General features: G+C 38.4%; 1 protein-coding gene and 1 non-coding gene across 5 annotated transcripts in view; one reads left to right on the top strand and one right to left on the bottom strand.

Annotated features, from left to right (window-relative positions):
* Nucleotides 1-26,154, top strand: part of TAOK3 (TAO kinase 3) — a 184,568-nt gene that overhangs the window by 142,100 nt on the left and 16,314 nt on the right. For all 4 annotated transcript variants that reach the window (XM_032431233.1, XM_032431235.1, XM_032431234.1 and 1 more), the window contains 4 exons: nt 9,438-9,572; nt 17,525-17,761; nt 19,437-19,565; nt 23,526-23,729. In XM_032431233.1, the coding sequence (XP_032287124.1) occupies nt 9,438-9,572; nt 17,525-17,761; nt 19,437-19,565; nt 23,526-23,729 (705 nt within the window). The remainder of the gene's footprint in view (nt 1-9,437; nt 9,573-17,524; nt 17,762-19,436; nt 19,566-23,525; nt 23,730-26,154) is intronic.
* LOC116649100 lies at nt 5,072-5,178 on the bottom strand. The gene has a single exon (XR_004302621.1). It is a non-coding gene; the product is annotated as a U6 spliceosomal RNA (small nuclear RNA).

A 26,154-nucleotide genomic window follows, 5' to 3' on the forward strand; every position in this document is an offset into this window, starting at 1 on the left:
ACTAAATAAATGCAAATCAAAACTACAGTAAGATACCACCTCATGCCCATTAGGATGGCTACTATCAAAAAAAACAAAAAATGACAAGAGTTGGCAAGGATGTGTAAAAATCGGAACCCTTGTACACTGTTGATAGGGATATAAAATGGTATAGCTGCTGTGGAAAATAGTATGGTAGTTCCTCAAAAAAATTAAAAATAGAATTACCACATGATCCAGCACTTCCACTTCTGGATATATACCCTCAAAAATTTAAAGTAGGGTCTCAAGGAAATATTTGTACAACTGTGTTCATAACAGCATTAATTATAATAGCTAAAATTTGGAAGCAACCCAAATGTCCATTGATGGATGAATGGATAAGCAAAATATAGTATATATGTGCAATGAAATATTATTCAGCCTTAAAAAGGAAAAGAATTTCTGACATACACTACAACATGGATAAATCATGAGGACATTATACTAAGTGAAATATGCCGGTAACAAAAAGACAAATACTGTATGATTCCACTTATATGAGGTATTTAGAGTAGCTAAAATCATAAAGACAGAAAGTAGCATGGTGGCTGCCAGAGGCTGAGGAGAGGGAAGAAATGGAGAGTTGTTTAATGGGGACAAGTTTCAGTTGTACAAGATGAAAGAGTTACGAGGATGGATGGGGGTGACGGTTGCACAACATTATAAGTCTACTTAATAGCCCTGAACTGTATACTTAAAAATAATTAAGATGGTTAATTTATATATATTTCACCACAATAAAAAAAAGGGGGGAATGTAGGCAGGCAATAAAAGTAGAATATGTTATATGTGAAAACTGAATATTAAATATGGTATCCCTTCATGAGACCCATTTAAATCCTATACCTGGGCTTAAAAATTTATCATTCAACAGAAATACAAAAATTATTCAGAAACTTCATATTTGTTGGTATGCTTGACTTCCTAAAAGTTTTCCACTTGGGAACATAAATGAAATAGGATCTTAAGCTCTCAATAGAAAATTTTATATAATGGATCATAGGAATGAGGAAACAAGTTTATAGTTCTGTCTGCCACTGTTAGTGTTATTTTACTTTAGGCAAATCACAAACCTCTCTGGGCCTCAGTTTCTCCATCTGTAAAATTAGGAGTTCTGTATGGTTTCAGAGATCCCTTCCAGCTCTTAAATTCTGTTTCTATTCCTGTAATCTTTTTTTTTTAAAGATTTTATTTATTTATTTGACAGAGAGCACAAGCAGGGGGAGCAGGCAGAGGGAGAAGCAGGCTCCCCGCTGAGCAGGGACCCCCCATGCGGGGCTCAATCCCAGGACCCTGGGATCATGACCTGAGCCGAATGCAGACACTTAACGACTGAGCCACCCAGGCACCACTATTCCTGTAACCTTTAGAGAAGCAGATCTCTCATGTGACTTTCAAGCTGTTTTGTAGAAAGGTGCCTCAGGAACAAGCCTCATCCATTCCTCCCCCAGGACAAGGCCGGCTTTTATCTCTTACATTATGCGTTTGGATTTCACTTAAAAAGGGAGATTTTTCTAAAAACCACTGTTGTTGTTGTTGTTGTTGTTTTTAAGATTTTATTTATTCACTTGACAGAGAGAGACACAGCGAGAGAGGGAACACAAGCAGGGGGACTGGGAGAGGGAGAAGCAGGGGGAATGGGAGAGGGAGAAGCAGGCCTCCCACTGAGCAGGGAGGCCTGATGTAGGGCTCCATCCCAGGACCCGGGGACCACAACCTGAGCCGAAGGCAGACGCACTGAGCCACCCAGACACCCCTAAAAGCCACTGTTCTGATCAGTCCCTCCTTCTTCATGCAGATGGCATAGCGGTGACATTATATTACATGTAGGTGCAGGTAACATTTAGGTCATAGGGTAGATTCTCTGGGAAGCAGAGCTGAAAAAGTTTCAAGCAGCAATTTGTTTTTTAGGAGTTTCCTTTGGGATCAACACCTGTGGAAGAGAGAAGGCAGCAGCATTAGGCAGAGGGCAAAATTGAAGGAGATAGCAGACCTAACAGCCGCCTCAGCCAACCCCTAAAGGAGCTGTGGGGCTAAAATGACCCTTCAGAGTTGTCCAAACTGAGCCAGAAGAGCTGGGCCTTGTTACCCTCACCCAGACCAGTCATTGAATATGAGCAACCTGGGAAGGGTGTGAACTTGCTCAAGGCTGCTCTCTGCAGCCAAGACCGCCCCTAAATGGACTGCCAGGATTCTGGCAGCAAGTCTTTTCTTAGAGGCGGATCTAGGTGGTGCATTTCTGAGTCTACCATAACTTGTGACAACAAAGATTATTTTGAAAGAAAGCAATCAATATTGTTTTATAAAACATTTACCAGTTTTGCATGGGTCTGTGACCAGAATCTTAGAAAAGCCTATATATCACTAAATTATCATATTACAACCAATGTTCTACCCATTATCTCATTATCCTATTTTATTTTCTTTTTAATACTTGCCACCATCTAATATTATATTATGTATTAATTTGTTTATATTATTTCATTAGTAGAATGTAAATCTCATTAAGGCAAAGACTATGCCCGCCTTGTTCCACACTACATCTTAACACCTGAACAATGCCTGGCATAGCACAGTAAATAACTACATAGCATAGTAAATAACTATGGAATGAATGAATGAACAGATGAACGAACAAAAAACACAAGGAATGAATGAATTGCCAGAGACGAAACATCATGCTATTTTGGTTCATTGAACATATGGATTAAAAGGGTTAAATAATCTTAAGTATTGTCTTTATGGTTTAAATTAAATAGCATTTCCCCAATAATTATACTCCAGACAGTAAGAACATGCTTAATAAATACCAAAATATAAGAATAAGGGTGGGAGATTTTCTTGGCACCCCATCTTGATTGTTACAATCAAGCAGACATTATCCTAAATTAGTTAAATCATAGATATGAAACAGATTACCATTTTATATAAGAAGTAAACTTACTTTTAAAGGCCATGTGCAACCAGTGAAGAGTGTGACTTGAAATTAACTGCTCTGCATCCAGAATAAAGATGCCCTGATTTTAGCAGGACAGTTCTATCACAGATCAAGGCCCCAAAAATGTGGTGGGACACTGAAAATTTTCCTTTGGCATCAGAATTTCAGGTTACTTCTTTTTCTCCAGTCCTCGCCTCTATTCTGGTCTTTCCCAGGCCCTGAAGGGACCCTAATCTAATCTCCCTTTTGAGTAAAAATGACGTGGTAAGTCTAAAAGTGTATTCAGACAAAATAAACCTTAAGCACTTTTCCCCTTGCTAATGTTGCCACGCTGCTTTTTCCAATAACGAGAATATCACCATATCTCTAGACTGTTAGCTCCTCAAGGACATCTCTCTTCTCCTACCACCTAGCACAGTGTCTGTCACATAGTAAGTACTCAATAAATGTTTTGTGAACTGAAATGAAGGTGATCTTATATAGGACACAACTCTGCATATGCCTCAATTCTCGATTTTTCCCAAAGGACTCCAGAACAAACTCCTAATCCAAATTAGGTTTTCTGCTGTTACCTAGCCTACTTCTGAGCCTCCGCCCTACTCCTTAAAATCATTGTGGTTGTAGCAGCAGCAAACAGATCTTAATAGTGTTCTAACCAACAAAGTCTGTTCTTTTAATCTGCCAGTGAAAAGGTATGCTTTTATTTTAAGTCTAAAATCAGTTATCTTTGCCTGCTCCTGCCTTCTATTAATACAGATCATAAGACTTTAATATATTAAAGTGTTCGCTAATCAGTTTGTTCTTTTAGGTATGCCTAATGAACTCTAGTCATCATGGCCCTCTTTTAGAGATTATTTTAAAAAATCATTCTATCCTAACTCCTAAAGCTTTATTTGGCCTTTTTCCTATTCGTCAGTGTTCTCCCCCCACCCCACCCGCCCCTTCTTTAAAAAAAGAACAGCTTTCACCATTTTTGTGGGAGAAAAAAAAAAAAGAGCTGTCCTGAGGGGATAGAATGTTCTAGCTTAATTTTCACTTGCTTCGGTGGCCTTTCCTATTATTTTTGCTGAAGAGAGAGGTGGGTTCTTTGACTCTTCAAGTCATATTTGGCAAAGTAAAAGTAAATTAACATGAAGGTAATGTTTCTCAAACAGAGCAGTCATACAAACCACCTCTCTACAGTAGCATCTTTATCCTCTGTGTTCTAGTCAGTTTTTTCTCCCTAGTAGCTATCCTCCCCAGTAAAGATAACTTTGTCCATCTTTTTCCCTTCCTCTAGCCCCAGCTTTCTTTTTTTTTTTTTAAAGATTTTATTTATTTATAGCCCCAGCTTTCGATAGCGACAACTGCGTATGCAATAATTTAATAATTTTGAAATGAACGGAAACAAAAGAGAGATGGTGGGTTTGTTGATCCCTTCTCCACAGCATAAAAAGTGTGGGAGTCTATAAAAAGGCTTCTCATCATCCGATAAAAGCCATTTTTAGATCCTCTTCCTGCCCCCTGTGCTTGTGTGTCACAATTTTATGACTTTCTTAGAGTACAGAGTGGCAGGTTTTTATGAAATACAAATTTGAATTCTGTTAAATAATATAAGAGAAAATGTCATTTTCCCACAATCTTCTCAGACCTATATTCGTGAACTTATTTATTCAGCAAACATTTACTGAATGCCTACTAAGTATCAAGCCCTAGGTGGGCACTAGGGAGACAGATTTTTCAAGCCACATTTACTGTTTTCAGAAAGCTCGCCGTCTCATGCACAGACACACAAGTAAGTATGTGATAGTATGATAAAGGTATACCCAAAGTATAACAGTGTCCACACGAGTGGTTTCCAGGGTTAATTTCGAGTTAATCTGGAAACCCTAAACAAGCAACTACACCATGAATCTTAATTTCAGAATCTTAATAAATAGATAATTAGAGAAAAACATTTAAATAAAAGTAAAGCCCCCTGTTCAGTGTATAATAGTAAAATTTGTGCTTCATGCTTCGTGTACGTCAGTATGTTGTATAAAAGTTCAATTCTTTTTGCTAAAGATTTGACCAAAATTACGACATCTTCTTTTCCTTTTAATCTGAAGAAGTTATATTTATTTTACTTTTATTTTTTTAATGGAACGCTTCACGAATTTGCCTGTCATCCTTGCGCAGGGGCCATGCTAATCTTCTCTGTATCGTTCCAGTTGTAGTATAGGTGCTGCTAAAGCGAGCACAGGAAGTTTTATTTTTTTTTTTTTTTTACAGTGAAAGAACATTATAAATTTACCTGGTTAACATAGATTTACTTAAAACTGGTCCTCAACCATATTGGCATTTGAAAGATCTATTTTGTTTATTCCCAGATGGTAATGTTTTAAAGATAAATTATAAACAAGACCTGTATTTTGTCTTGGTAAAGTAGAGCATGATATTTGTTCTTTTAAAAAAGAAAAAGATTTTATTTTTAAGTAATCTCTACCCCCAACGTGGGGCTCAAACTTACAACCCCAAGATCAAGAATCGCATGCTCTGCCAACTGAGTCAGCCAGGCACCCCAATATTTGTTCTTAATCTTCTAAAATCATTTTCAGCATCAAAGATGTTGGCCCTCACACTATTTGTAAATAATCTGCATCAGGGCCTAATTGCAAAAAATAGCAAATTGTCCCTTTCCATTATTAGTCTTAAAATGTGTTCAGTTCAGAAAGTCTGAGAGCCAAGTATGGTGCTCGTTTTCAAAGGGACTGCTATTTGAAGGGGAAGTATAACTAACGGACAATATACCCAGTAAAGTTGATAATTTAATTTGTGCTTCTCAAGTCACATTTCCCTCATTTTAAATTGCTTCATTGTTTAAGTTGTCTTCAGGATTATAAACTTGTTTTATGCAATGGAATTGAATATTTTAAAATTCATTTTCCTGTGCATTTGAAATGGATGTCTACTGTTAGACTAAAATTTTACCTCATTTTGTGGTCTCTCACATAATATTTGAAGAGTTTTAGTGTGCGGATAGGTTATGAAGTTACTGTGGAAAACTAAGAGTTCTATTATGAAATGAAAAAAATTTAAGCTGGAATAAAGAATTATACTGTTATCGTTATGTACTATTTTTGAAGTAGATTAAAATTTTGGACTTATTCAGATTAGCTTTTAAAGTAGCATTATTGGGGCACCTGGGTGGCTCAGTCGTTAAGCGTCTGCCTTCGGCTCAGGTCATGATCCCAGGGTCCTGGGATTGAGCCCCGCATCGGGCTCCCTGCTCAGTGGGAAGCCTGCTTCTCCCTCTCCCACTCCCCCTGCTTGTGTTCCTTCTCTCGCTGTGTCTCTCTCTGTCAAATAAATAAATAAAATCTTTAAAGTAGCATTATTTTTTTCCGAGAGGATGGGGAAAAAATAATAAAATAGCATTATTTTAGAAATATACCTTAGTGGGGTGCCTGGGTGCCTCAGTTGGTTAAGCAACTGCCTTCGGCTCAGGTCATGATCCTGGAGTCCCGGGATCGAGTCCCGCATCGGACTCCCTGCTCAGTGGGGAGTCTGCTTCTCCCTCTGATCCTCCCCCTCTCATGCTCTCTGTCTCCCATTCTCTCTCTCAGATAAATAAATAAAAAATCTTAAAAAAAAAAAAAAAAAGAAATATACCTTAGTGGGTTATTGAATTAGCTATGTGTTAACTAAAATCACTATGATTTTGAATTTTAACTTTTCCAGTGTATTCCAATATTCTTGGTTTAAAAATTTAGCAAATATAATGTGACTTTTAATTTGCTAAGCAAGATCCTAGCCCACAAGTATTAATTTTTATCTGAGAGAAAACACACTAATAATATTAAAATTATACATATTTATACGTGAGTATGTTTCACATTATTCTGTTAAGTGAACTGTGTAGATTCTAGTGTCACTACTTATCTTTGTAAATCAAGTTATTACAATTTGAAACTGAGCTGCTACCTCTCAGTCAGTGAACTTAATGTTAGCTAATTAATAATCACCAAACTTTGACTTCTTAAGGCCTCCTATAAAACCACAGGACCCTACCTAGTTTGTCTCATCTGATTGCTGCCATTTAGAAGCTTCTTGTTTTTCTGGGACTGTAATATTAGGTAAGATCAATTTTGGAGAGGGGCGCCTGGGTGGCTCAATTGGTTAAGCGTCTGCCTTCGGCTCAGGTCATGATCCCAGGGTCCTGGGATTGAGTCCCGCATCAGGCTCCCTGCTCAAGCGGGGAGTCTGCTTCTCCCTCTCCCTCTGCCGCTCCCCGCCAACTCATGTTCTCACTTACTCTGCTCTCTCTCTCTCAAATAAATAAAAATAAAAAATCTTAAAAAAAAAATCAATTTTGGAGATAAATGTAACTTATTAATAAATATCCAGCAATGTGAATGGCAGTAGATCCCAGTGTCTTCCTCTCTAGAACCTTAAACCTAGTGCATAAATCCTAGTCCCATACCTGATCTCTCTTTGCCCTATAAAATAAGGGGTTAGATTTCCTGGGAACTAATATAGAAGTTTTAATTGGCCTATCAAGGTTGGTTGGTTGTTCTTTTTTTAATCTCAAAAATATGGGTTGAGGTACATTTTTAACCTATAGTACTATCTAATAGAACTAATTGCAGGGCGTCTGGGTGGCTCAGTCGGTTGAGCGTCTGCCTTCGGCTCAGGTCATGGTCCCAGGGTCCTGGGATCAAGCCCCGCGTTGCATTGGGCTGCCTGCTCAGTGGGAGGCCTGCTTCTCCCTCTCCCATTCCCCCTGCTTGTGTTCCCTCTCTCGCTGTCTCTCTCTCTGTCAAATAAATAAATAAAATTAAAAAAAAAAACAAAACTGCAGTGATGGAAAGGATTTATATCTGCACTTTTCAGTATGGTAGCCATAGTTAGTGGCTACCTTAAAACATAGCTGGTGTGACTTGGGAACAGAATTTTACATTTTATTTAATTTAAACATCCATGTGGCTACTGGGTATCATATAAGACAGCATAACAATAGAATATCCTTGAATTTGACATATATGTCCTCAATGGCATTAAAGGTCCCTTCATTATTTAAAAACAAAATAGACCTCAATACAGTATATTGAAAAAAAAAAAATCTCTAAATATAGATGTAATGGTAGATGCCTTCCTAACATTCTGGAGCATTCTAAATTTATAAATGGAAGAAGAAAATCAGCCCAATGGTAAATTTAATCTTGGCTCTTGACTTTTACCTAAAAACCTGGATATAAAAATTTAATTTCCCTCAAGAATATGTGTCTTGACTTTTAAAAATTTTAGATGATATAATAAAATTTTGTGTTTCTAAACCTCTTCAATTTTTGTTTTCTGTTGAAAGAGCGAACAATTATTTAAAAAACATTTATCAGGTAGTCATAGACAAAATGCAAAACTGACTTCTCACAGATGGTTTCTCCTAAAACCCTAGGGCAATAAGGGAATTAATTTCTCCTTCCCCATCCTGAACATGTACTATTTAAAAATCCCCCATGGTTGTACATGTTTTTGAGCTATTATTATAGCATCTTTTTTCCTGAAGGGTTAAGAGCTACTTACTGACTGACCACTCCATCTTTTATAGAGAAAAGCATCACCCTTTGAAAGCATTTTCCCCTTTAAAACTCATTTAAATTGCATTTAAGAAACATCCATTATTACCCTTCCAGGGAATGTTATTTTTCACTGGGCGTTACAACAAGATTAATCATCTCTGCCTATCAAGAAGCACAGATTTGATTAAATCAGCCAAGGACATTAAATCCTAGCCTTACTCACTCTAGTGACCATATCGAGACTGAGTTGAGGAAGAATTTGTGAAAGTATCATTTGGTTAAAATTGCATGCCTGTCTCTTTAAATCTAAAAAAAAATCCTTTCAGAAGCTGTAGAGAGAAGGTGCTAGAACTGTGTACGATCATGACTGGAAAGCAGGATCCCTCAGTGACTGCCGAATCTTCCCAGCACAAGATAGAGAGGCAGTTCAGCACAAGCCTACACTGGTTCTAGGCAGAACGATGATCCTACCGAACAGATCTCAAATAAAATTAAATTGAGAAAGCAGATCTTTCAAGGGAATGAGGCGGAGGCTCGCTTTTATGTTAAAAGCAACCAGCATCCTCCTTGCTAGACATGGACATGACATTTTTAAAGGAATTATTTGGTTACAGCGTTTTAAGCAAACTGTTCTAAGGAGTCTGTACATTGCATTGTTTTTTCTATTCTTTTTTTCTTTTGCATATATGTAATTCTGGAGGTAAAGAAAAAGCCTGCCAGGGATTCAGAAGGCATCCCACTAGCGATCAGCTGACATTCCTAACTGAAGGCTGCAATGTGTTGCTTATTCATTTTGTACCGTGGGAGCTGCGGGGACTAGCAGAGAGCTAAACTATGCATTTCAAACAGCAGTGCTTGTGCAGAAAGAGGGGTGAGAGAGAGGCAGCCGGCGAGGAAAGAGCACAGCTGGACTTTCTCCTTGTTTTTATCCATTTCTGCAGGATCATGTATTCATAAGGGATGAGGCGGGCCACGGCGATCCCAGGCCTGAGCCGCGGCCTACCCAGTCAGTTCAGAGCCAGGCCCTCCACTACCGGAACAGAGAGCGCTTTGCCACGATCAAATCAGCATCTTTGGTAAGCAAACACCCCTCTACCCACCTTCCCTTCCTTCCCCTCCTCCCCATCTGGCAGCCTCTCGCCCTCCCTGAGCCTCTCTTGGCTTCATGGATGGGAGGAAAGGAGTCAAGAATGTTTTCTCCCTCCTAATAATTTTATTCATTTTAGAAAAAATCTGTTGGCATGGCAACCTGATCTCAGATATTTTAGCATTGTCTACGGCATGGAAAAAAAAAAAAACCTTTGTGTGTGTGTGTGTGTGTGTGTATGTGTGTGTGTATTTATATATGCTGTATGTGCAAAATAAAAGGCCTTTAAGATGAAGTTGCTAACCTATCCAATTTTTTAAAAGCTATTTGTCTTTTCATTGAAATAATAATGCTAAAAAAATTTTAAAGGTATTTGATGTATGTGCAGGGCACTATGCTTCTTTTTGTATAGATGCATGTGTGTTTGTAATGTATACACACATATCAAAAGATAAGACACAATTTTTTTAAATATATCACTGCTAGCTAATGTATGTAATTGTAGAAAATAAGGTACTAGCTTCCTAGGGATGAATTGCTGGTTCGTTCTGGTTCATTCATTTATTTATTGCAACAATGGTAGTGGCTGCACTTCCCCATTTAACCCCTGAAGAATTTCCTGGCACAAATAAAGCAAGAAGGGCTTTGTAGGAGAGGATATGGATGGTTGTGGAAGAAAAGATACTGTAGGATCCTTCAGCATTTTTACTATTGCAAATGTGATTGCTGGATGCCCTTGTAGTAGCAAAAGGGGTGTGTGCTGGAAGAGTTAGTTTCCATGCCTCCTCCCCTTGGCCCCCCACGCGTGCGCCTGCGCGCTCCCATACTCACACACACACACTCACATCGTTTCATCCTTGGCACTCTAAACTCTCTTTAATCTTTTGCTTCTGAATCTCGCTTCTCAGCCAAAAAAATTATTGAAATTTTCGTTGTTTTGCCCCGATTGATGTTAGAGGTCACATGGGCAGGAAGAGTTAGTGTACGCTGCCTGGCTATTACATTTAGAACCTGTGATGACATCATCCGAGGCCGACCCAGAAATTATTTTTCTTGTCCTATTTTTTAAACCTGATTTCCACTTTTATCTCTCAAGTCTTTCAAAGGCTTCAATTATCTTTGGAATCGATAATGGATTATAATCTTTAAAAACCCAAATATGAGGAAAATGGAAGTTAAAGCACCTACATATTGCTATGCCTGCTGCTATCTAAAAGCAAGCATTTTAATTGAGACTGCCTATCAATAAGCCTACCTTTAAGTTCCTTTGTATAGAAGTTTCTTGTCATCTCTTAATGGGCAATTTTTCATTTTAAATGAACGTTATACTGTGTAATGGAGATACAAAAATGTCCACTGTGTATTTGCTAACGATTGCTAAGCACCTAAAGAAAAAACATGCTTTTGAGTCTAAATAAAGCACCATGAAATTAATAAAGATCTTTATGTCATGATACCTGACCAAAAAAAAAAAATTTATTTTATTTTATGTAATATTCTTACTTACCACCGACTCTTGTGAGACTTGTATCTTTATCCAGACATGTTCATGTTGAAATGAGAGGAGAAATGGTGAGCAGCCACTGAGACTCAGAGCACCAGAAGCAGGTTTTTGAATGTGAAACAAACATTATACCAAGTGGATTTTCCCCCTCTGAGACAGGTTCTCGTCTTTTGTCACTTGCCACACCCTCATTCCCACATCATATATTCATGACCTCTCCTACCTCCTAGTAAGATGTTACTACTGCGTACCACAATGATCTCATGCTTGCATTTGTATACTCACCCAGGGCTACTCTGTGTGCCTATCAGCCATCCCAGTCTTCTCTGTGATAGGCCACCTCAGGACTATAGGCAAAGTCCTTAGGAGCCCCTCTGAATCCTATAGGCTTCCTAGTACCCAGCCAGAGAATAGCTAAGATCAGTCTCTGATGGACGTTGGATTTGCTAAAAGGCTCCCTGCCCCTATATTAAGTTAAAAACTGAGTAGCTAATGGGCTGTTGTGGTAATCACTATAAAATAAGTTGTTTTATGTGGAAAACCTTCTCCAAATGTAATGCTTTGGGGGTCATGGTGGGATTGATGGAAGTTTATCAGAGGTCAGTGGTATTTGCATCTAGTGCTTGTTAAGAAAAAAGCACTAATAGAAGGGAAAAGTGGTATGATGTTATATGTTCCATGTCTCATTTTGGACAATCTAATTATTGGTGTGGATATTTTAATGTATCTTATCAAGTACTACAGTTCTACTACCAATGTCGTGTTAAAGGCTAATTCCAATAGTCCAATAGGAATATATAAATCAGGACACTGGAATATCAAAAAGAAATATCTAAATTTTAAAAGTATATCATGAATCTTAGTGCTTTTCATGGACCTCAGCTCAAAAGAAAAGGACTAAAGTTGCTTAAATGACATAAAAGTAGGAGCAATATCATGGGAAAATGAAAGTCCAGTATAATGAATATCAAGTCATTGTTAAAACCTCTCTTCGCTTCCCATAGTTGGTAGCAATACTGTATTGACTTATTTATTTTGGTTTTACTCTTTACAATCTTCTAAATAGAAGTGCTAACATGACACAGAGTGATTCAAAAATGAACAGCAAAAAGAAAAAAGAATTTAGAAATTATTTTTTCCAATTATTAGATAAATGAGTGTATATTTTTTTAAATGAGCGTATATTTTAAATAGACTTGCAAACTGACAAAAAAATTTTATAGTTCCTTAAATTTGTTTTATCAGCCTACCTCTTATGCATAAACCTAAGAGACCTAAATCTGTGGGATTTGCCCTTGGCATTTTTTCTCCATTGTGCTTTTGAATGGGGTCATTGACAAGTGTATGCAGCCCATGGGTTACAGGCTTTTACTGCTTGATGTTTTTACCATTTTGGCACCTTAAAACAGATTTTTATGTTAATATGCACTGCTGCACAATTACATTTGTAACAAAGGAATAGCAAGGACCGTGAACCTTGATATCAAAGGTAACTCTGAGGAAACTTTAGAATTAATGTAGAATTATGTATTTTTTTATTATAATCATAGAAAGGCAGCGATTATTGACCTTATTTTGAAAAACTAGGAAAAGGAAGGGCATTTCATAGAACCTTTTTTATTTTATCCTTTCTTTTTCTTCTGTAAGAAAGTTCATATTGGACTGATTCATGATCTGGAGAAAGGAGTTGTTTATATAGTTCTTCAGAATTACTCATCTGCCTTATTGGGCCTTTGAGATGTGGCTCCCTTAAGTTTTTATTGTTGGTAAATGGAGATCTTAATATTTTAATTGGATTACTAACCCATGAGAGTGTTTTCAGCTGTTGTTATATCTGATGTCATTTCTTAAAATTTCATAATGTCCTGGATCATATGGTAGTTCCCATAGCAGATGTTAATATAAAGAGCACAAGCCCATATCTGTCAGACAATTCAGCTTTTGGCCTTATGAAGGAGTTCTCACAGGAATGAGTGGTCTTACTACACAGGTGAATTTATGTACATATTGGCCCCGGGAGGACAGGGGAGCTCCTGGATGGCTCATTCGATAGAGCATACGACTCTTGATCGTGGGGTTGTGAGTTCAAGTGCCATGTTGGGTGTAGAGCCTACTTAAAAAAAAATACACATTAGGGACAGGGGCATAAAAACTCTAAGTTTCTAATCTTTAGGAAAGCATGTAGACAAAAATGATTATTGTCCTATCCATGCAAATGTGGACTTTTTTTTTTTACTTCGCTTTTACCACATTCAGTAGGAAAGCTCATATAAAAATGGAGTCTTCATTTCGATTTTAAAAATGCAACCTAATTTTCAGCTAATTGTGAAATTGGATACCTGAATGAGTTTGATAGACAAGCATAAAAATATTAGAGCCTCTGCAGTTAATGCTGTTTGACCCCTCATGAGCCCCACTGTTCTATTTCTAAAGACTTGAAGATGTCTTCTCTTCCTGGATAGTATACCAGAGGATGCTTATCAGAATATTTTGTAGCTCCTTTTTCCTTTTTCTTTGCTTCTTAATCTCACTAGGCTCATTACTGAGACTGTTTTTCACATATGCTGCCCAGTCTATATGCCCAACCCACATGACCAAACTCTCTCAATAAACATGTTGAATTAATGAATGAACAAATGAATGAACAAAGTCTATTCCAGTCCTGCTATCACATGAGAATCTGGATTTGCAAGTGTACATTTCTAAGTGCTTCCCGCCAGTGTTTCTGTATAAGGCAGAATTGCCTGTTATCCATCATTACTTTTGGTATGAACTTAAAATGTTTTTCCCTAGGTGTTCTAAAGAGTGGAATGTGAAATTTCTAATGTCAAAACGTGACCCATTGTATTCTTTTTAAGAACTTGCTATAAATTTCGTTTATTCTAAGAGTTGAGGTGGCCGGTTTTATCACATGCATTATTTTGATTCTTACACATAATTAATCTTGTAAGTTGACTTTGATCTCTTAAGAGGGTAACATTATCAGCCACTATGCTCCTCTTTTATGTTCAGTAAGTTGCTTATTAGCCCCCTAGTGCAGTGTTCTGCACTTGGTAGACAGATAGTACACTTTGGATGTAGTCATGTGTTGTAGGTGCAAATTTTTGCCAGATTTAAATAAGGTGGAATGGAATGGCTGTAGAAACTTTCTGGGAAAAGTTCAGTCTTCCTTTATGACTCTTAACTTTTATATATTACTCCAAGTATGTGAAATGGTTAATAATTCAAATTCAGAAATTATGCGTACTTATTTTATAAGCCACAACCTGGATGTAAGTACAGTTTTAATGTTAAACTTGCCCTTTCTCTTGGATCCACCCCTTCTGATCTATGTCCATATCACTGGCAATGCTTGGTGGAGGGAGAGACATACTGCTCAGATGCTGGCAGGACAAGGAAGGAAATCAACATATATCACACATCCCCTGTGTGTCAGACACCTTGCTGAGCACAAGAGTTATCCCATCAGTGATCTCACTGTAGCAGTGGCTCCTCCTGAGAGCCGTCAGGAGGTAAAGTAATTTGTCCAAGGTCAGTAATACAGTAAGGGACAGAATGGGATTTGTGTCCAAGCAACCTAATGGGTGTGGCAAGATGCTACTGCCCACTTTCAGTTGATCACATTTTTGAGACTACCATTGTGAAAACTGCAGTCACTACATTTCTATAACTTTCTTTCATTTTTAGACTTACTCAGTTTGTAGCTTAGACTCATTACTCTCTCCAGCTTTGACTTTTTTGGGGTGTTGATTCCCTCCATTGCTTAATAACAAAGTTTCATTCTGCCTTAGTGGGGTGAATTTCCTCAGGCAATTCAAGAACCATAGAACTTCAGTTCAAATCCTGGGGTTTGTAAAAATTAAAGGGGTAAATTTCATGTGAAATTACATTGTAAATCATAAAGCATGGTAAAATTTAAAATTACGAGCTCTTTTTTTATTCTCTTGACCAAATAGTGTATTTGTAAGACACACAGTATAAACTTAAAACATGCAGGTGTATATAACTGTAGATAATAATACTTTTATGTCTTTCTAGTTAGACTTCATACATGAGTCATCTGGCCAAATTTTTATTTAAATTTGTTTACTTTGCTTGAGTATGGAATTATAAAACTCAGTATCTCTATATGTACCTAAGAAGGCAATTAACATTGAAACATAGAAAGTTTCGTTGCAACAAACTGAAGGTGATATTAGGAGTTTACAAAGGTGATTATCCAAATTATGGGAAGCATTAGGAGCAGAGTGTTTCTCCTGGAATTCAGTGATATACAATGATAGCACGTTGAGCTTTGTAATTTGTCTTTGCCACATACTTGTGTTGTCTGGTACGCAGTAGGACCACCCTTTTCACAGGGAGTCACCCTCCGGTTAGGATAGAAAATGTTCTTGACACAAATCATTTCCGCTTTACATTTAGGTGCCTGGTTTGGGAAATGGCTATCCTGAAACTGTTTGACCACACGCTAGTCAGACCTTCAGTGGCAAGCTTTAAATGTGTCATGATAGCTTTAGAGTGTGCCATGTCTCAGCTTTGGAAATCTGATTAAAGAAGGAATACTAACATAAGAAAAAATAAGTTTAGGGGTAAAATATATCTCAAATGCATTGCCCTAGAATGGACACTTTAGTGCCATATTTGTATGAAAAACAAGTGAATTCAGAAAGGACTAAGTGGTATCCTTTCTGTTAATTGGAAGTGTTTTCCCCTATAGTTGAACTTAAGGAAGGCACAAGCATGAGGAAGTGAAATATACACACATATTTCAAATGACTTCTTTCTTTCCTTTTATCATGAAATAAGTCCATTAAAAAGAAACATGATACTGTGATGACAAAATAGATTTCCTTTAGAGTGTTAGGTGCCCCTTTGGTGATACTGTCCTTTTTTTGGTCTTGAAATATCTTCTGCTCTTATTCTTCATACTTTAAAGAGGATTGTCCTTTAGAAAAGAGAAATGAATATGAAACCTAGTGTTAGTTTCAGCTGGAAAGGTTTCAAAGTTCGGCTAATGTTTAATGGTGTACTTTGATAATACTATCCAGTTACAGAATAGCACTCTCTTGATAGTAAGGACTCAGTCTGGTATGCAGGGACACCTTCTAAAAGGAGCAAAGAAACAAACTGTTCTTTGTACAAAATGCACTTTGACCCATAAACTGAAAATAGTAAAGAGAATTAATAGCAGCATGAAAATTTCTAGTAAAACTTGTTTGAGGGTGAGGTTGGGGAGAATTGGCTTATAGTAGATAGGAGTGACTAAATTACTTAATGAAAAATAAAACTAAAGTTATGATTTTGTAATTAAATTTTTTTTCTAAAATAGGAATGATGAGAATGAAGTGAGCAGAGAATCTCACAGGAAAATAAAGAGGGGTGATAAACTGAAGGAAGGAGTGGAAAATCAGAAAAGGTTTAATAGAAAGAAACAAAAGATGCCAAAATTTATATTTACAATCTTGAGTTTGTTGGATATTCACCTGAGAATGGGTTAAGGAAAAATTACTAAGAGAAGTAGCCATCTAAAAATCATAGAAATGCTTTCTCTTCTTGAGGAGAGCAAGTAAATGTATTATAATTTGTTAACATCTCTTCTGTGGAGAAGGGGAGGTGGGAGACAGAAGAGTTAAGAGAGTGCTCCATCTGTCTCCCTCTCACTCCCTCCTTTCACCCCCCACTGCCCCCTCTTCATATTCAGAATCAGAAATAAATCTGGTTCAAACAACTTTAGGAAGATACTCAAAAATCCTATGACTGTTAGAGACATGATCTTTAAAAACAAGCAGTATGATATCATGCAGTGGTTCTCAACCAGAGGGATTTAGCCCCCTAAGGGACATTTGCCAATGTCTACAGACGTTTTTGATTGTCTTGACTTAGGAGGTGTACTGGCATCTAGTGGGTAGGCCAGGGATGCTGCTAAATATCCTGCAATGCAAGGACAGCCCTCCAAAACAAAGAATTTTCTGGCTCATTGTCAATAGTGTTGACGTTGAGAAATCCTGGTGTAGTGGAGATAGATAGCATGGCTCTGGAACCAGACAGAAATGGGTCTGAATCCCAGCTCTACCTCTTATTAGCTATGTGACCTTGAATATAGATACAATGATATGTCAAAAATAAGTAAATATAATTTGGCTGAATGAATAAATTAATTCCCTCAAGTCTCAATTTCTTCATCTATAAAATGGGGGTGGTAACACCTACCTCATTAATGAGTAAAATGAATGAGTGAATGAGATGGTTTTTAGGACTAGAGCTAGAGAATATAAAGAGAACCCAGCACAGTGCCTGGTACAGGTGAGCATTCAGCAAATAGTAGGTAAATTGATGGTGGCAGTGATAGAATTATGCCAGAGGGCTCCTCTACTTTCCCTGAAAGTTTGTCTTCCCTGAATCTGGTTACCTGAGTTCTGTTCCCCAACCCCAATCAGGTTACACGACAGATCCATGAGCATGAGCAGGAGAACGAGTTGCGGGAACAGATGTCAGGTTATAAGCGGATGCGGCGCCAGCACCAGAAGCAGCTGATCGCCCTGGAGAACAAGCTGAAGGCTGAGATGGACGAGCACCGCCTCAAGCTACAGAAGGAGGTGGAGACGCATGCCAACAACTCGTCCATCGAGCTGGAGAAGCTGGCCAAGAAGCAAGTGGCTATCATAGAGAAGGAGGTCAGTGTGCATACACATGCCTTTGTGCTGTAACCAAGCCAGGCCTGTTTCAGTCAGTGGCATCACGTGAGCAAAAGACAGGAGTGCTGTGCTTTTTGGTGACAGAGGAACAATGTTGCTTTGGTGGTGGTAGTTGAGAGGGGCTAGGTTTTACGGGGCTACTTAAAATTGCCATTAAAAGTTAAAATAGTTACTGCAGGTGTATATTACATTCTTGTCTATTCAAATATGTTCTAAGAGCCAGTCCCTTGAGGGGGTCAGGGTGCAAATAAAAAGAAACAAGATGCTTCTATCCTGTGGAAACTTGCACAGTTCAGACCTGTTACCTTGCCTGCCACACCCACAGTCCTCTTCAAAAGAAAACTGCTCTACAAATAGTCTCTTTCAGTGGTGATAGTCCCTGTCTACAATGATTGGACTAGGAATGGGCACCTGACCAGCGGCAGCGAGTAATTAATCTGGCTGTTGCTTGGATCTTCTAGGAGACATCTCTCTTCCCCATCTAGGTTCCAAACAGGAGAGGCTGAGGCAGACAGTGAGTCAAAATATTACCTTTATTACTGATAAGTGTTAGATGGGAGAAGCAATTCATGTCTGAAGGGAAATGCACTAATAATATGTACAAAACTGAACAGACTTGCCTATCTAGGCTCTGGCAGTGCTAAACCAGTCGCCTTTCCTGCCATCCCCCCACCCCCTCCCCCCCCGCCACGTAAGACTTACATAGTGTGGGAAAGCAGGGGTGAATGTGTGCTCCCTGGGGCTGGGGTGACTGGGGACAGAGTGCCAGGAGTGTTTCGGTAATTAAGCTCTCTCTCCACGTGGAAGGAAACATCAGAACTGCAGATGAAGCATTCCCCCAACAGCCATCAAGCTGTGAGGCAGCCTGGCATGAAAACGTCTGCCCAAACAGGGATGATATTGATTAAAGAAACCAGTCAGATACTTTCTTGAGGATTTGATTTGATAAATATGTAGAGAGAATTGTTCAAAATGGAAAAAGTATTGATAATGGATGCTAAAGGTGAAAAGATTCATAAAGAGAACCGTGAAGCATAGATTCCCTCTGTCTCCGAAGCACCTCATCTTACATATGTGTTGCATCTAATGGTCCCCAGAAACTTAGATTTGGTCACTTGTAGGAGCCAGTGTTTATTGGGTTATCTTTTTTTTGGTCTGTGTTCTATCCATTTGGGAGACCCCAAAATGTCCCAGTGTCTGACTGTTGTGACTATAGCAGGTGCCTAAGAAAACAAAATGTTATTAATCAATTAGAGTGAGATTTTGGGAATAAAACTGGCCACTCGTGGTTATTTATCCATTTTTGTAATTTAATCTGTGGGCTACCAACAATATGAAAAAAGTCCTTTATTAGAATCCTTAGTTCACTTTTCATCCCATGCATTTTTTGTGTGTTCAATAAAAACACGTGATGGCTTGCCTTCATATTTTTCCCATAATTGGGCAAGTATTTTTCAATGGTAAAAATTTTAAATTTTTTTAAGATACAAGAGAATCAGAACAGGTGTTTGCTTATTTTGTTTTTTATTAATTATTTGTTCAAAAAACACTACATTATTCAGCACTTATGGACTCTTTTCATGCATTGGAGGATATAGATAGCTGAATTCTGTGTGAAGAACAATTTATCCTAGATTGTATGTCATTTTTTCAGGCAAAGGTAGCTGCAGCAGATGAAAAGAAGTTCCAGCAACAGATCTTGGCCCAGCAGAAGAAAGATTTGACAACTTTCTTAGAAAGTCAGAAGAAGCAGTATAAGATTTGTAAGGAAAAAATAAAAGAGGTAAGAGTACCAATATTTGTCATCACTAAGTTGCCATTCGAATTGTTAGAACTTACAGGGCGCCTGGCTGGCTCAGTTGGTGCAGCATGCAATTTTTGATCTTGGGTTATAAGTTCGAGCCCCATGTTGGGTGTAGGGATTACTTAAAAATAAAATCTTAAAAAAAAGAGGTTGGAACTTAAAATTGATTAATCTTACTTTGTAATCAATAGTCTAAACCACTGATTCTCAAACTTTATATCACCTGAAGTGCTTATTAAAATGGATTGCTAACTCACTAGAGTCAGATTTTCTGATTTTCTGATTCAGTGGGTCTGGGTGGAATTTGAAATTTGCATTTCTAACAAGTTCCCGAGTGATGCCGATGCTGCTGATTCAGGCATCAGATTTTAGGAACCATTGATTTAACTCTAAACCATTTTTGCCTACTTCCAGTTTATTCTTCAGCGACTTCAGCCCGAGTGATCTTTCCAAACCATAAGTCTCAGAGCATCTGGGTGGCTCAGTCAGTTGGGCGTCCAGCTCTTGGTTTCAGCTTGGGTCATGATCTCAGGGTCCTGGGATCGAGCCCCACGTCAGGCTCTGTGCTCAGCAGATAGTCTGCTTGAGGATTCTCTCAGACTTCCTCTGCCTCTCTCCCTGAGCGCTCTCTCTCAAAAATAAAGAAATCTTTAAAAAAACAAACGTAAGTCTCATCATATCACCTCATGATTTTAACATTCGTTGGCTTCCCATTGCTCTTAGGAGAGATCAAAATACTAGAAGTCCCTAAGTGACCTACTGTCAGCCTCTCCTTTAGTCTCACCTCACACCACTGTTCCCCCACCTGCTTACCCCACCCCTGACTCTGCTGCTTCTGCCACAGTGGTCACTGTTTGGTTCTTCAAATATATCAAATTCCACTTTTCTCCAAGGCCTTTGGAGAAGACTGTTTCTTCCTACTGTTTCTTCTACCAGGATGCTCTCCCCGCCCCCGACCCCCAGTCTCTCCCTCTGCTGTTAATTGTTACTCTCCCTCCTTGTAAAACTTAGGATTGTTTATTAATACCTTAACTTGGGCTGCCTGGCTGGCTCCATCGGTAGAGCATGTGACTCTTGATCTGAGTCATGAGTTCAAGCCCTACATTGGGAATGGAGCCTACTTAAAAAAAACAAAACAACAACAACAAAAAAACCTTAAACATCATTTCCCAAGGGAAGCCTTTCCTGACTTCCTTAACCAAGACAGGTGCCTCTGGTTTCATAACACTAGTTTTCAATTATCCTTTTTTTTTTTTTTTTAAGTTATTTTGAGTTACCTATCCTACTAGCCAGTAAGTGATAAGGGCAGAGACCATGTCTTTTTTTTTTTCTGCCAATGACTGTATCCCTATGCCTGGTACATGTGAATCTCTGATAAATGAATGATCGATTCTTAGAAGTTTGGTTGGAGGCCACTAGTAGACATGGAGAGTCCTCCTAATGAACTGCAATTTGATCTGAAAGCTCAGATTTCTTCACTTCTCCCACCCGTGCTTATAGGTGAATTGCCTATAGTTCCCTAGACTTTCCTCCTCATAAGACTTAGGATTTCTTATTTCTAGACTACTGGTGTATTAAGGTTTAATAAAATTCAATATGGGCATGTTTCAGTATGTGAAATCATTTATTTGAGCTCATATTCTAAGTTAACAATATGGAACTTATCAAGGTTCCTCTCCAATTCTTTTTTAATTAGGAAGTGAAAGCAAGTGGGTTGGGGTGAGCCTCAGGATTTTTAGTCCTGCCCAGCTGAGCCACTGGTGATTGTTGGGACTGACAGAAATTTGTATTTAATCCACACTGCCCAAATGGGAAAAATCTCTGACACTATAAGGTCTAGAAAACCAGGCTGTAGGGCGAAATAGCCCAAATAAGAAGTTTCGTGTTCTATCCATTTTCTCTGAGTTATTGCTGGGACCTCATTGTTATGTCATAATAGAAAGATATTGCTGGATCACAGAGATAACATTGATTTTTCAATGAGAAATTTTGAAATGTTCCCAATTGCACTCACATTCTTATTTCTAACTCCTTGTGTTTACTCATGCTCTGTAGGCCACACTTTGTGACTGCAGCCACCATTTTGACCTTTTCTAACACCAAGGTATTTAGAGATTGCATGAACTCAACCTGTAGAAGATTCTCTCACAGAACAGCATTCGAGAATACCCACTCAGTCCTCAGGCATTTTTGGTACTCAGATTTATGAGTGCAGGAAACCACAGGCCTAAACTTACAAGTCTCTCAACATGCTCATGAGGAAAAACAAGCCTAAACTCAGTTTGAGATAGCCTCAGTAAGCCTTTCTATGCAAAGCTAATACTACTCCTTATGAAGTAAAGCTTAGTTCTGACTATTTAAGGTGGCGTGTATATTTAGATATTGATATATTTAAAGGTATTGCCCTTGGGGTAACAAAACAATATCCATTATCCCCATTATTTGATAGACAACAGGGATGTGGGCAAAACAGGATGATGGATGGTCCAGAAATAATTCATTCTTGATTTTGGGGTGAGTTTATATGGTCACATTTGAACTTGGGTGTGCAATGTAGTGGTTAATGCCAAGCCTAATAGTGAAGTCATGGCATCAAGAAATGAGTCACCCAGCCTTCCTGTTGTGATCCCAGCTTACTCCATGCTCGAAACAGCTTTCTCTCTTGTTGATTCTGATATTTCACTTAAGACTTCACTGGAACAGGAAAGTTGAAAGTTGATTTACAAGGACTTCTTGGCTAAGTGCAAAAATAATCTAAATAGTGAGTGATGTCCACATCACAAAACATTAAGTAAAATAGGTGTTAGAATTTAAAGGAGATTTTCACTGAGTAGTTAACCAAATATTATAGGTCAAGCTTGTCAGTATGAACAAAAGAGAGTACACTGTACTTTCTCTAAAAAGGGTCTTACTTTCTCCGTAAAGTAACATCATCTTAAGTGTTCTGAGTCTCTGCTTTCTTCTCTTTACCCATATAGTCTGTAATAATTATGAATTTTGTCCTTTTGGAAATATAGGTGGTTCATTTACCCTTTAATAGCAAATAAAGAATTGTTTCCTGATATTCGAACTAGTGCCATTTGCAGAGTTACCGCCTGTCTGTGAAATCTGTCCACTTCTCGCAGTCTTGTCTCCTTCACTCTGTTTTCCACGAAGCAACAAGAGTCATCTTTTTGAGATGCATCTCATTGTGTCACCCCCACATGTATAAAATCCTTGTCTCCTGTGCTACAGATCAATGTCCTTAACTTGGCCTGTAAGGCCTCTGATGGTCCTTCCTCATCTCATGTCACACTGCACCAAACAAACCCCGGCCTGCTCACTGTTCCTCGATCGCACCATGTTTCAATTAACCCACCTGAAGAGTTTAACACACTCTGTTTCCTCTACCCAGAGTATTCTCCCCTCCCCTTTCTCACTGGTTAGCTCCTACAGGTTTTTCCAATTTCAGCTTAGTTGTTACCAAGATCAAATATGTTCTTTTAAACATCCTTGTGGAACTAAGTACTTCACCTTCACAGAAGCTATCACAGTAATTTTCAGTTTGTTTCTGCAGTTCTTTGATTAATTATTGCTTCTAGACTGTGAAACCCCATGATGGTGGTTATCACGTTCTTTTGCTGACCATTGTATCCTTGTGCCTTGCACAGTACCTGTCACATGATAAGAACTCAGTAAGTGTGTGTTGATTGAATGAGTGAACCAATTATTTCCAAGGGGAGAAGCCAGAGACATGGAAACTAACAAGCCTCCCTATCACTTATTACTCAGTCAATCAATAAACAAAAGTTGCGGGGCAGGGATATGCAGCACCAAGTCTTTGTCTTTACATTCTCAGTTGCTCTCCAAATAATTTAATCTACCATTGCAATAAACTATTAGTTCCTTTTACTTGATGACACCAGCATGTTGTTTTTTGTTTTGTTTTGGTTTGTGAAGGAGATGAATGAGGACCATAGCACACCCAAGAAAGAAAAGCAAGAGCGGATATCCAAGCATAAAGAGAACTTGCAGCACACACAGGCTGAAGAGGAAGCCCACCTTCTCACCCAGCAGAGACTGTACTACGACAAAAACTGTCGTTTCTTCAAGCGGAAAATAATGATCAAGCGGCACGAGGTGGAGCAGCAGAACATTCGGGAGGTATTTATTTTGTTCATAACTATCATCACTGACTTATGGGACAAGAAGCTTTGTGAGGATCATGACTGTTCTGTCCATTCTTATATCCTTAACCTTTATGGTCTTTAGTGCAGCGCCTGACACAAAGTAGGTGTACAAAAGTAGCCAAGAAACGAATTTACCACTGAGAAGAAAGAGAAAACCCATTTACAGAATAAGGAATCAACATTTTCCAAATAAATGTAATAGACTTTTATTGAGCACCTATTATAAGCCTTATTATGCAGTTGAGAATCAAAAGATGTAGAATAGAGAATTTCTGCTGTCAGCCTACTTGGCGGACACTTGGGGTTTTGTGGCTCCATATGAAACACTAAGTAATAAAGTGGTGCTCCACAATTAAGTCATTCAGTCGTCCAGTGCCCCCTTAGTGCCAGGCACTGTGCTGGAGATGTGAGGGCTAGGGAGGGGCTATCCTTCCTGCCTTCAAACAGCCCTAAGTCTAAGAGGAGAAACAGACATGTAACAGACTAGTTACAGTGTAACATGTCAGGTAGATAGATATATAAATAAAGTGTCTTGGGCATATAGTCATGAAAGGGCTTGGCGGACTCAGTGACTAATGAGAAGTTGAGTGTTTGGGGTGTACAAAGTGGAATATCAGGAAAAGGGTAATTAGAAACAGAATGCAGAGGACCTTTTTTGTTAAGGCATATTATTTCAATTTTAGCCTGAAGGCAATTGCAATTGCTATAGGAGGTTTTTAAGCAGGGGGTGGAAGAGAGTTTTCTTTGAAAGAAGTAGTGGATCAGTGTGAAGGGAGCCTACAGCAGCAAGCACCTAAGTACAGTGAGGTCAGCTAGGACATTCTTTCTCTAGTTCAACCTGGAAGAGGAAATGGGGAGAGATCAGATCTGAAGCAGAACTGACAGTAATTCCAACCAAATGACATCAGAATTTCAGATGAGAGAGGAGTTCAAAATGACTTCAAAGTTTCTAATTTGGGAAATTGGATGAATAAGACATTATGCACTGAGATGAGGAACACAGAATGTGACTCAGTTGCAGATACAAAATTCAGTAGGAAAACATTGTGACCTGGTGTAATCAGAGAAACCCTCATAAATGAACTAGCACATTGATAAAAATATCAAAGTTTGCAAAAAGCCCAGGGTTAGCCTGCACGAGGGAAACAAGCACTAAAGACACATTTAATGGGAATGTGCATTGGTACCGTATAAGCTCTTTGGAGAGCAGTATTCAACTGGGAAGGAGAAGGAATGAAGAAAACTAAAATTTATCAAACACATGTAATGAGCCAGGCTCAGGCCCTTTATCTGTGTTGTCTCATCTCATTGAAAAGGGAGAAACTGCTGAACATTTATTTTTGAGCCAGGCAATAAGTGATATGGCTAAAATTTTACTTTAGAGAGATTAGCCCAGTTTGGTTGGTGGTGATGCATGGATTGATTCAAGCATGCATTCTCAGTGGGGGCGATACTGCCCCTAGGGGAGTGAAAATGGGTTCTTTCTGGGGAGGGGTCTTAGATATTACAAAGGCTCAGGCCCCCTCAAGGGCCACAGTACATAAACGGATATACGTGTATCTGTGGTATTCACATTTCATGGATGTGGTTGATCAGGGGAGGGGGAAGTCTAGAAAGGCTCCTGAGGAAAATAAATAAATAAATAAATAAATAAAATTTAAAAATGGGGAAAAAAGAGAAAAAGGTTGAGAAACATTGGTTTGGGGGAAGAAACTAGAAGCAAAGTAATCAGGTGGTAGGAAATAGGGTACAGACAAAGATGGTGGTGACAGCTGTCAGAGGTAAACTGGAAACATTTTGAATATAAAATAAACAGGACTTGGCATACCATAGAATATGAGAGAAAAGACGAGGGTAGAATCAAAGTTATTTCTGGTGTTCAAGACTTGGTTACATGTAGATTTGTGCAGAAACAGAGAAGCTTAGACAGAGGTGTCGGTAAGAAACGGATTAATTCTGTACTAGACTGTTGTCGTTTCTTAGAAGGCAAAAAAGTCCAAATGAAGAAGTCCAGAAGCCATTTGGATATAAGATATTTGGGATTGTTTTCATCTGGCAATTATTATTGTTATTCTGATAGCACATATTTGGAAGAAGTCTCAGGCTAAGGGAACACTTATGCCAATAAAAACTGTAGAAGACAATTATTCCCCAAAAGTGATAGAAACTATATTTTTTACTTCATTAGTGTCAGGTTCTAACCAACACTTATATGGGTATTTTCCTGAAGAATCTAAGTTTTTCGTTTTTATTTATGAGAACATTAAAGACAAACACAGAAAAATATATAGTTGAGTAGTGAAAGTTCTTGATAATCCCATTCCACTCAGTCTCTACCCTGACTGCCATTAATTTGGCATCCAGATTTCCAGATTTCCTTTTCCTTCTATATATGTATA

The sequence above is a fragment of the Phoca vitulina genome, unplaced genomic scaffold (genome assembly GCF_004348235.1).
Source record: "Phoca vitulina isolate PV1807 unplaced genomic scaffold, GSC_HSeal_1.0 scaffold46, whole genome shotgun sequence".
In the NCBI taxonomy this organism is placed as follows: Eukaryota; Metazoa; Chordata; class Mammalia; order Carnivora; family Phocidae; genus Phoca; species Phoca vitulina.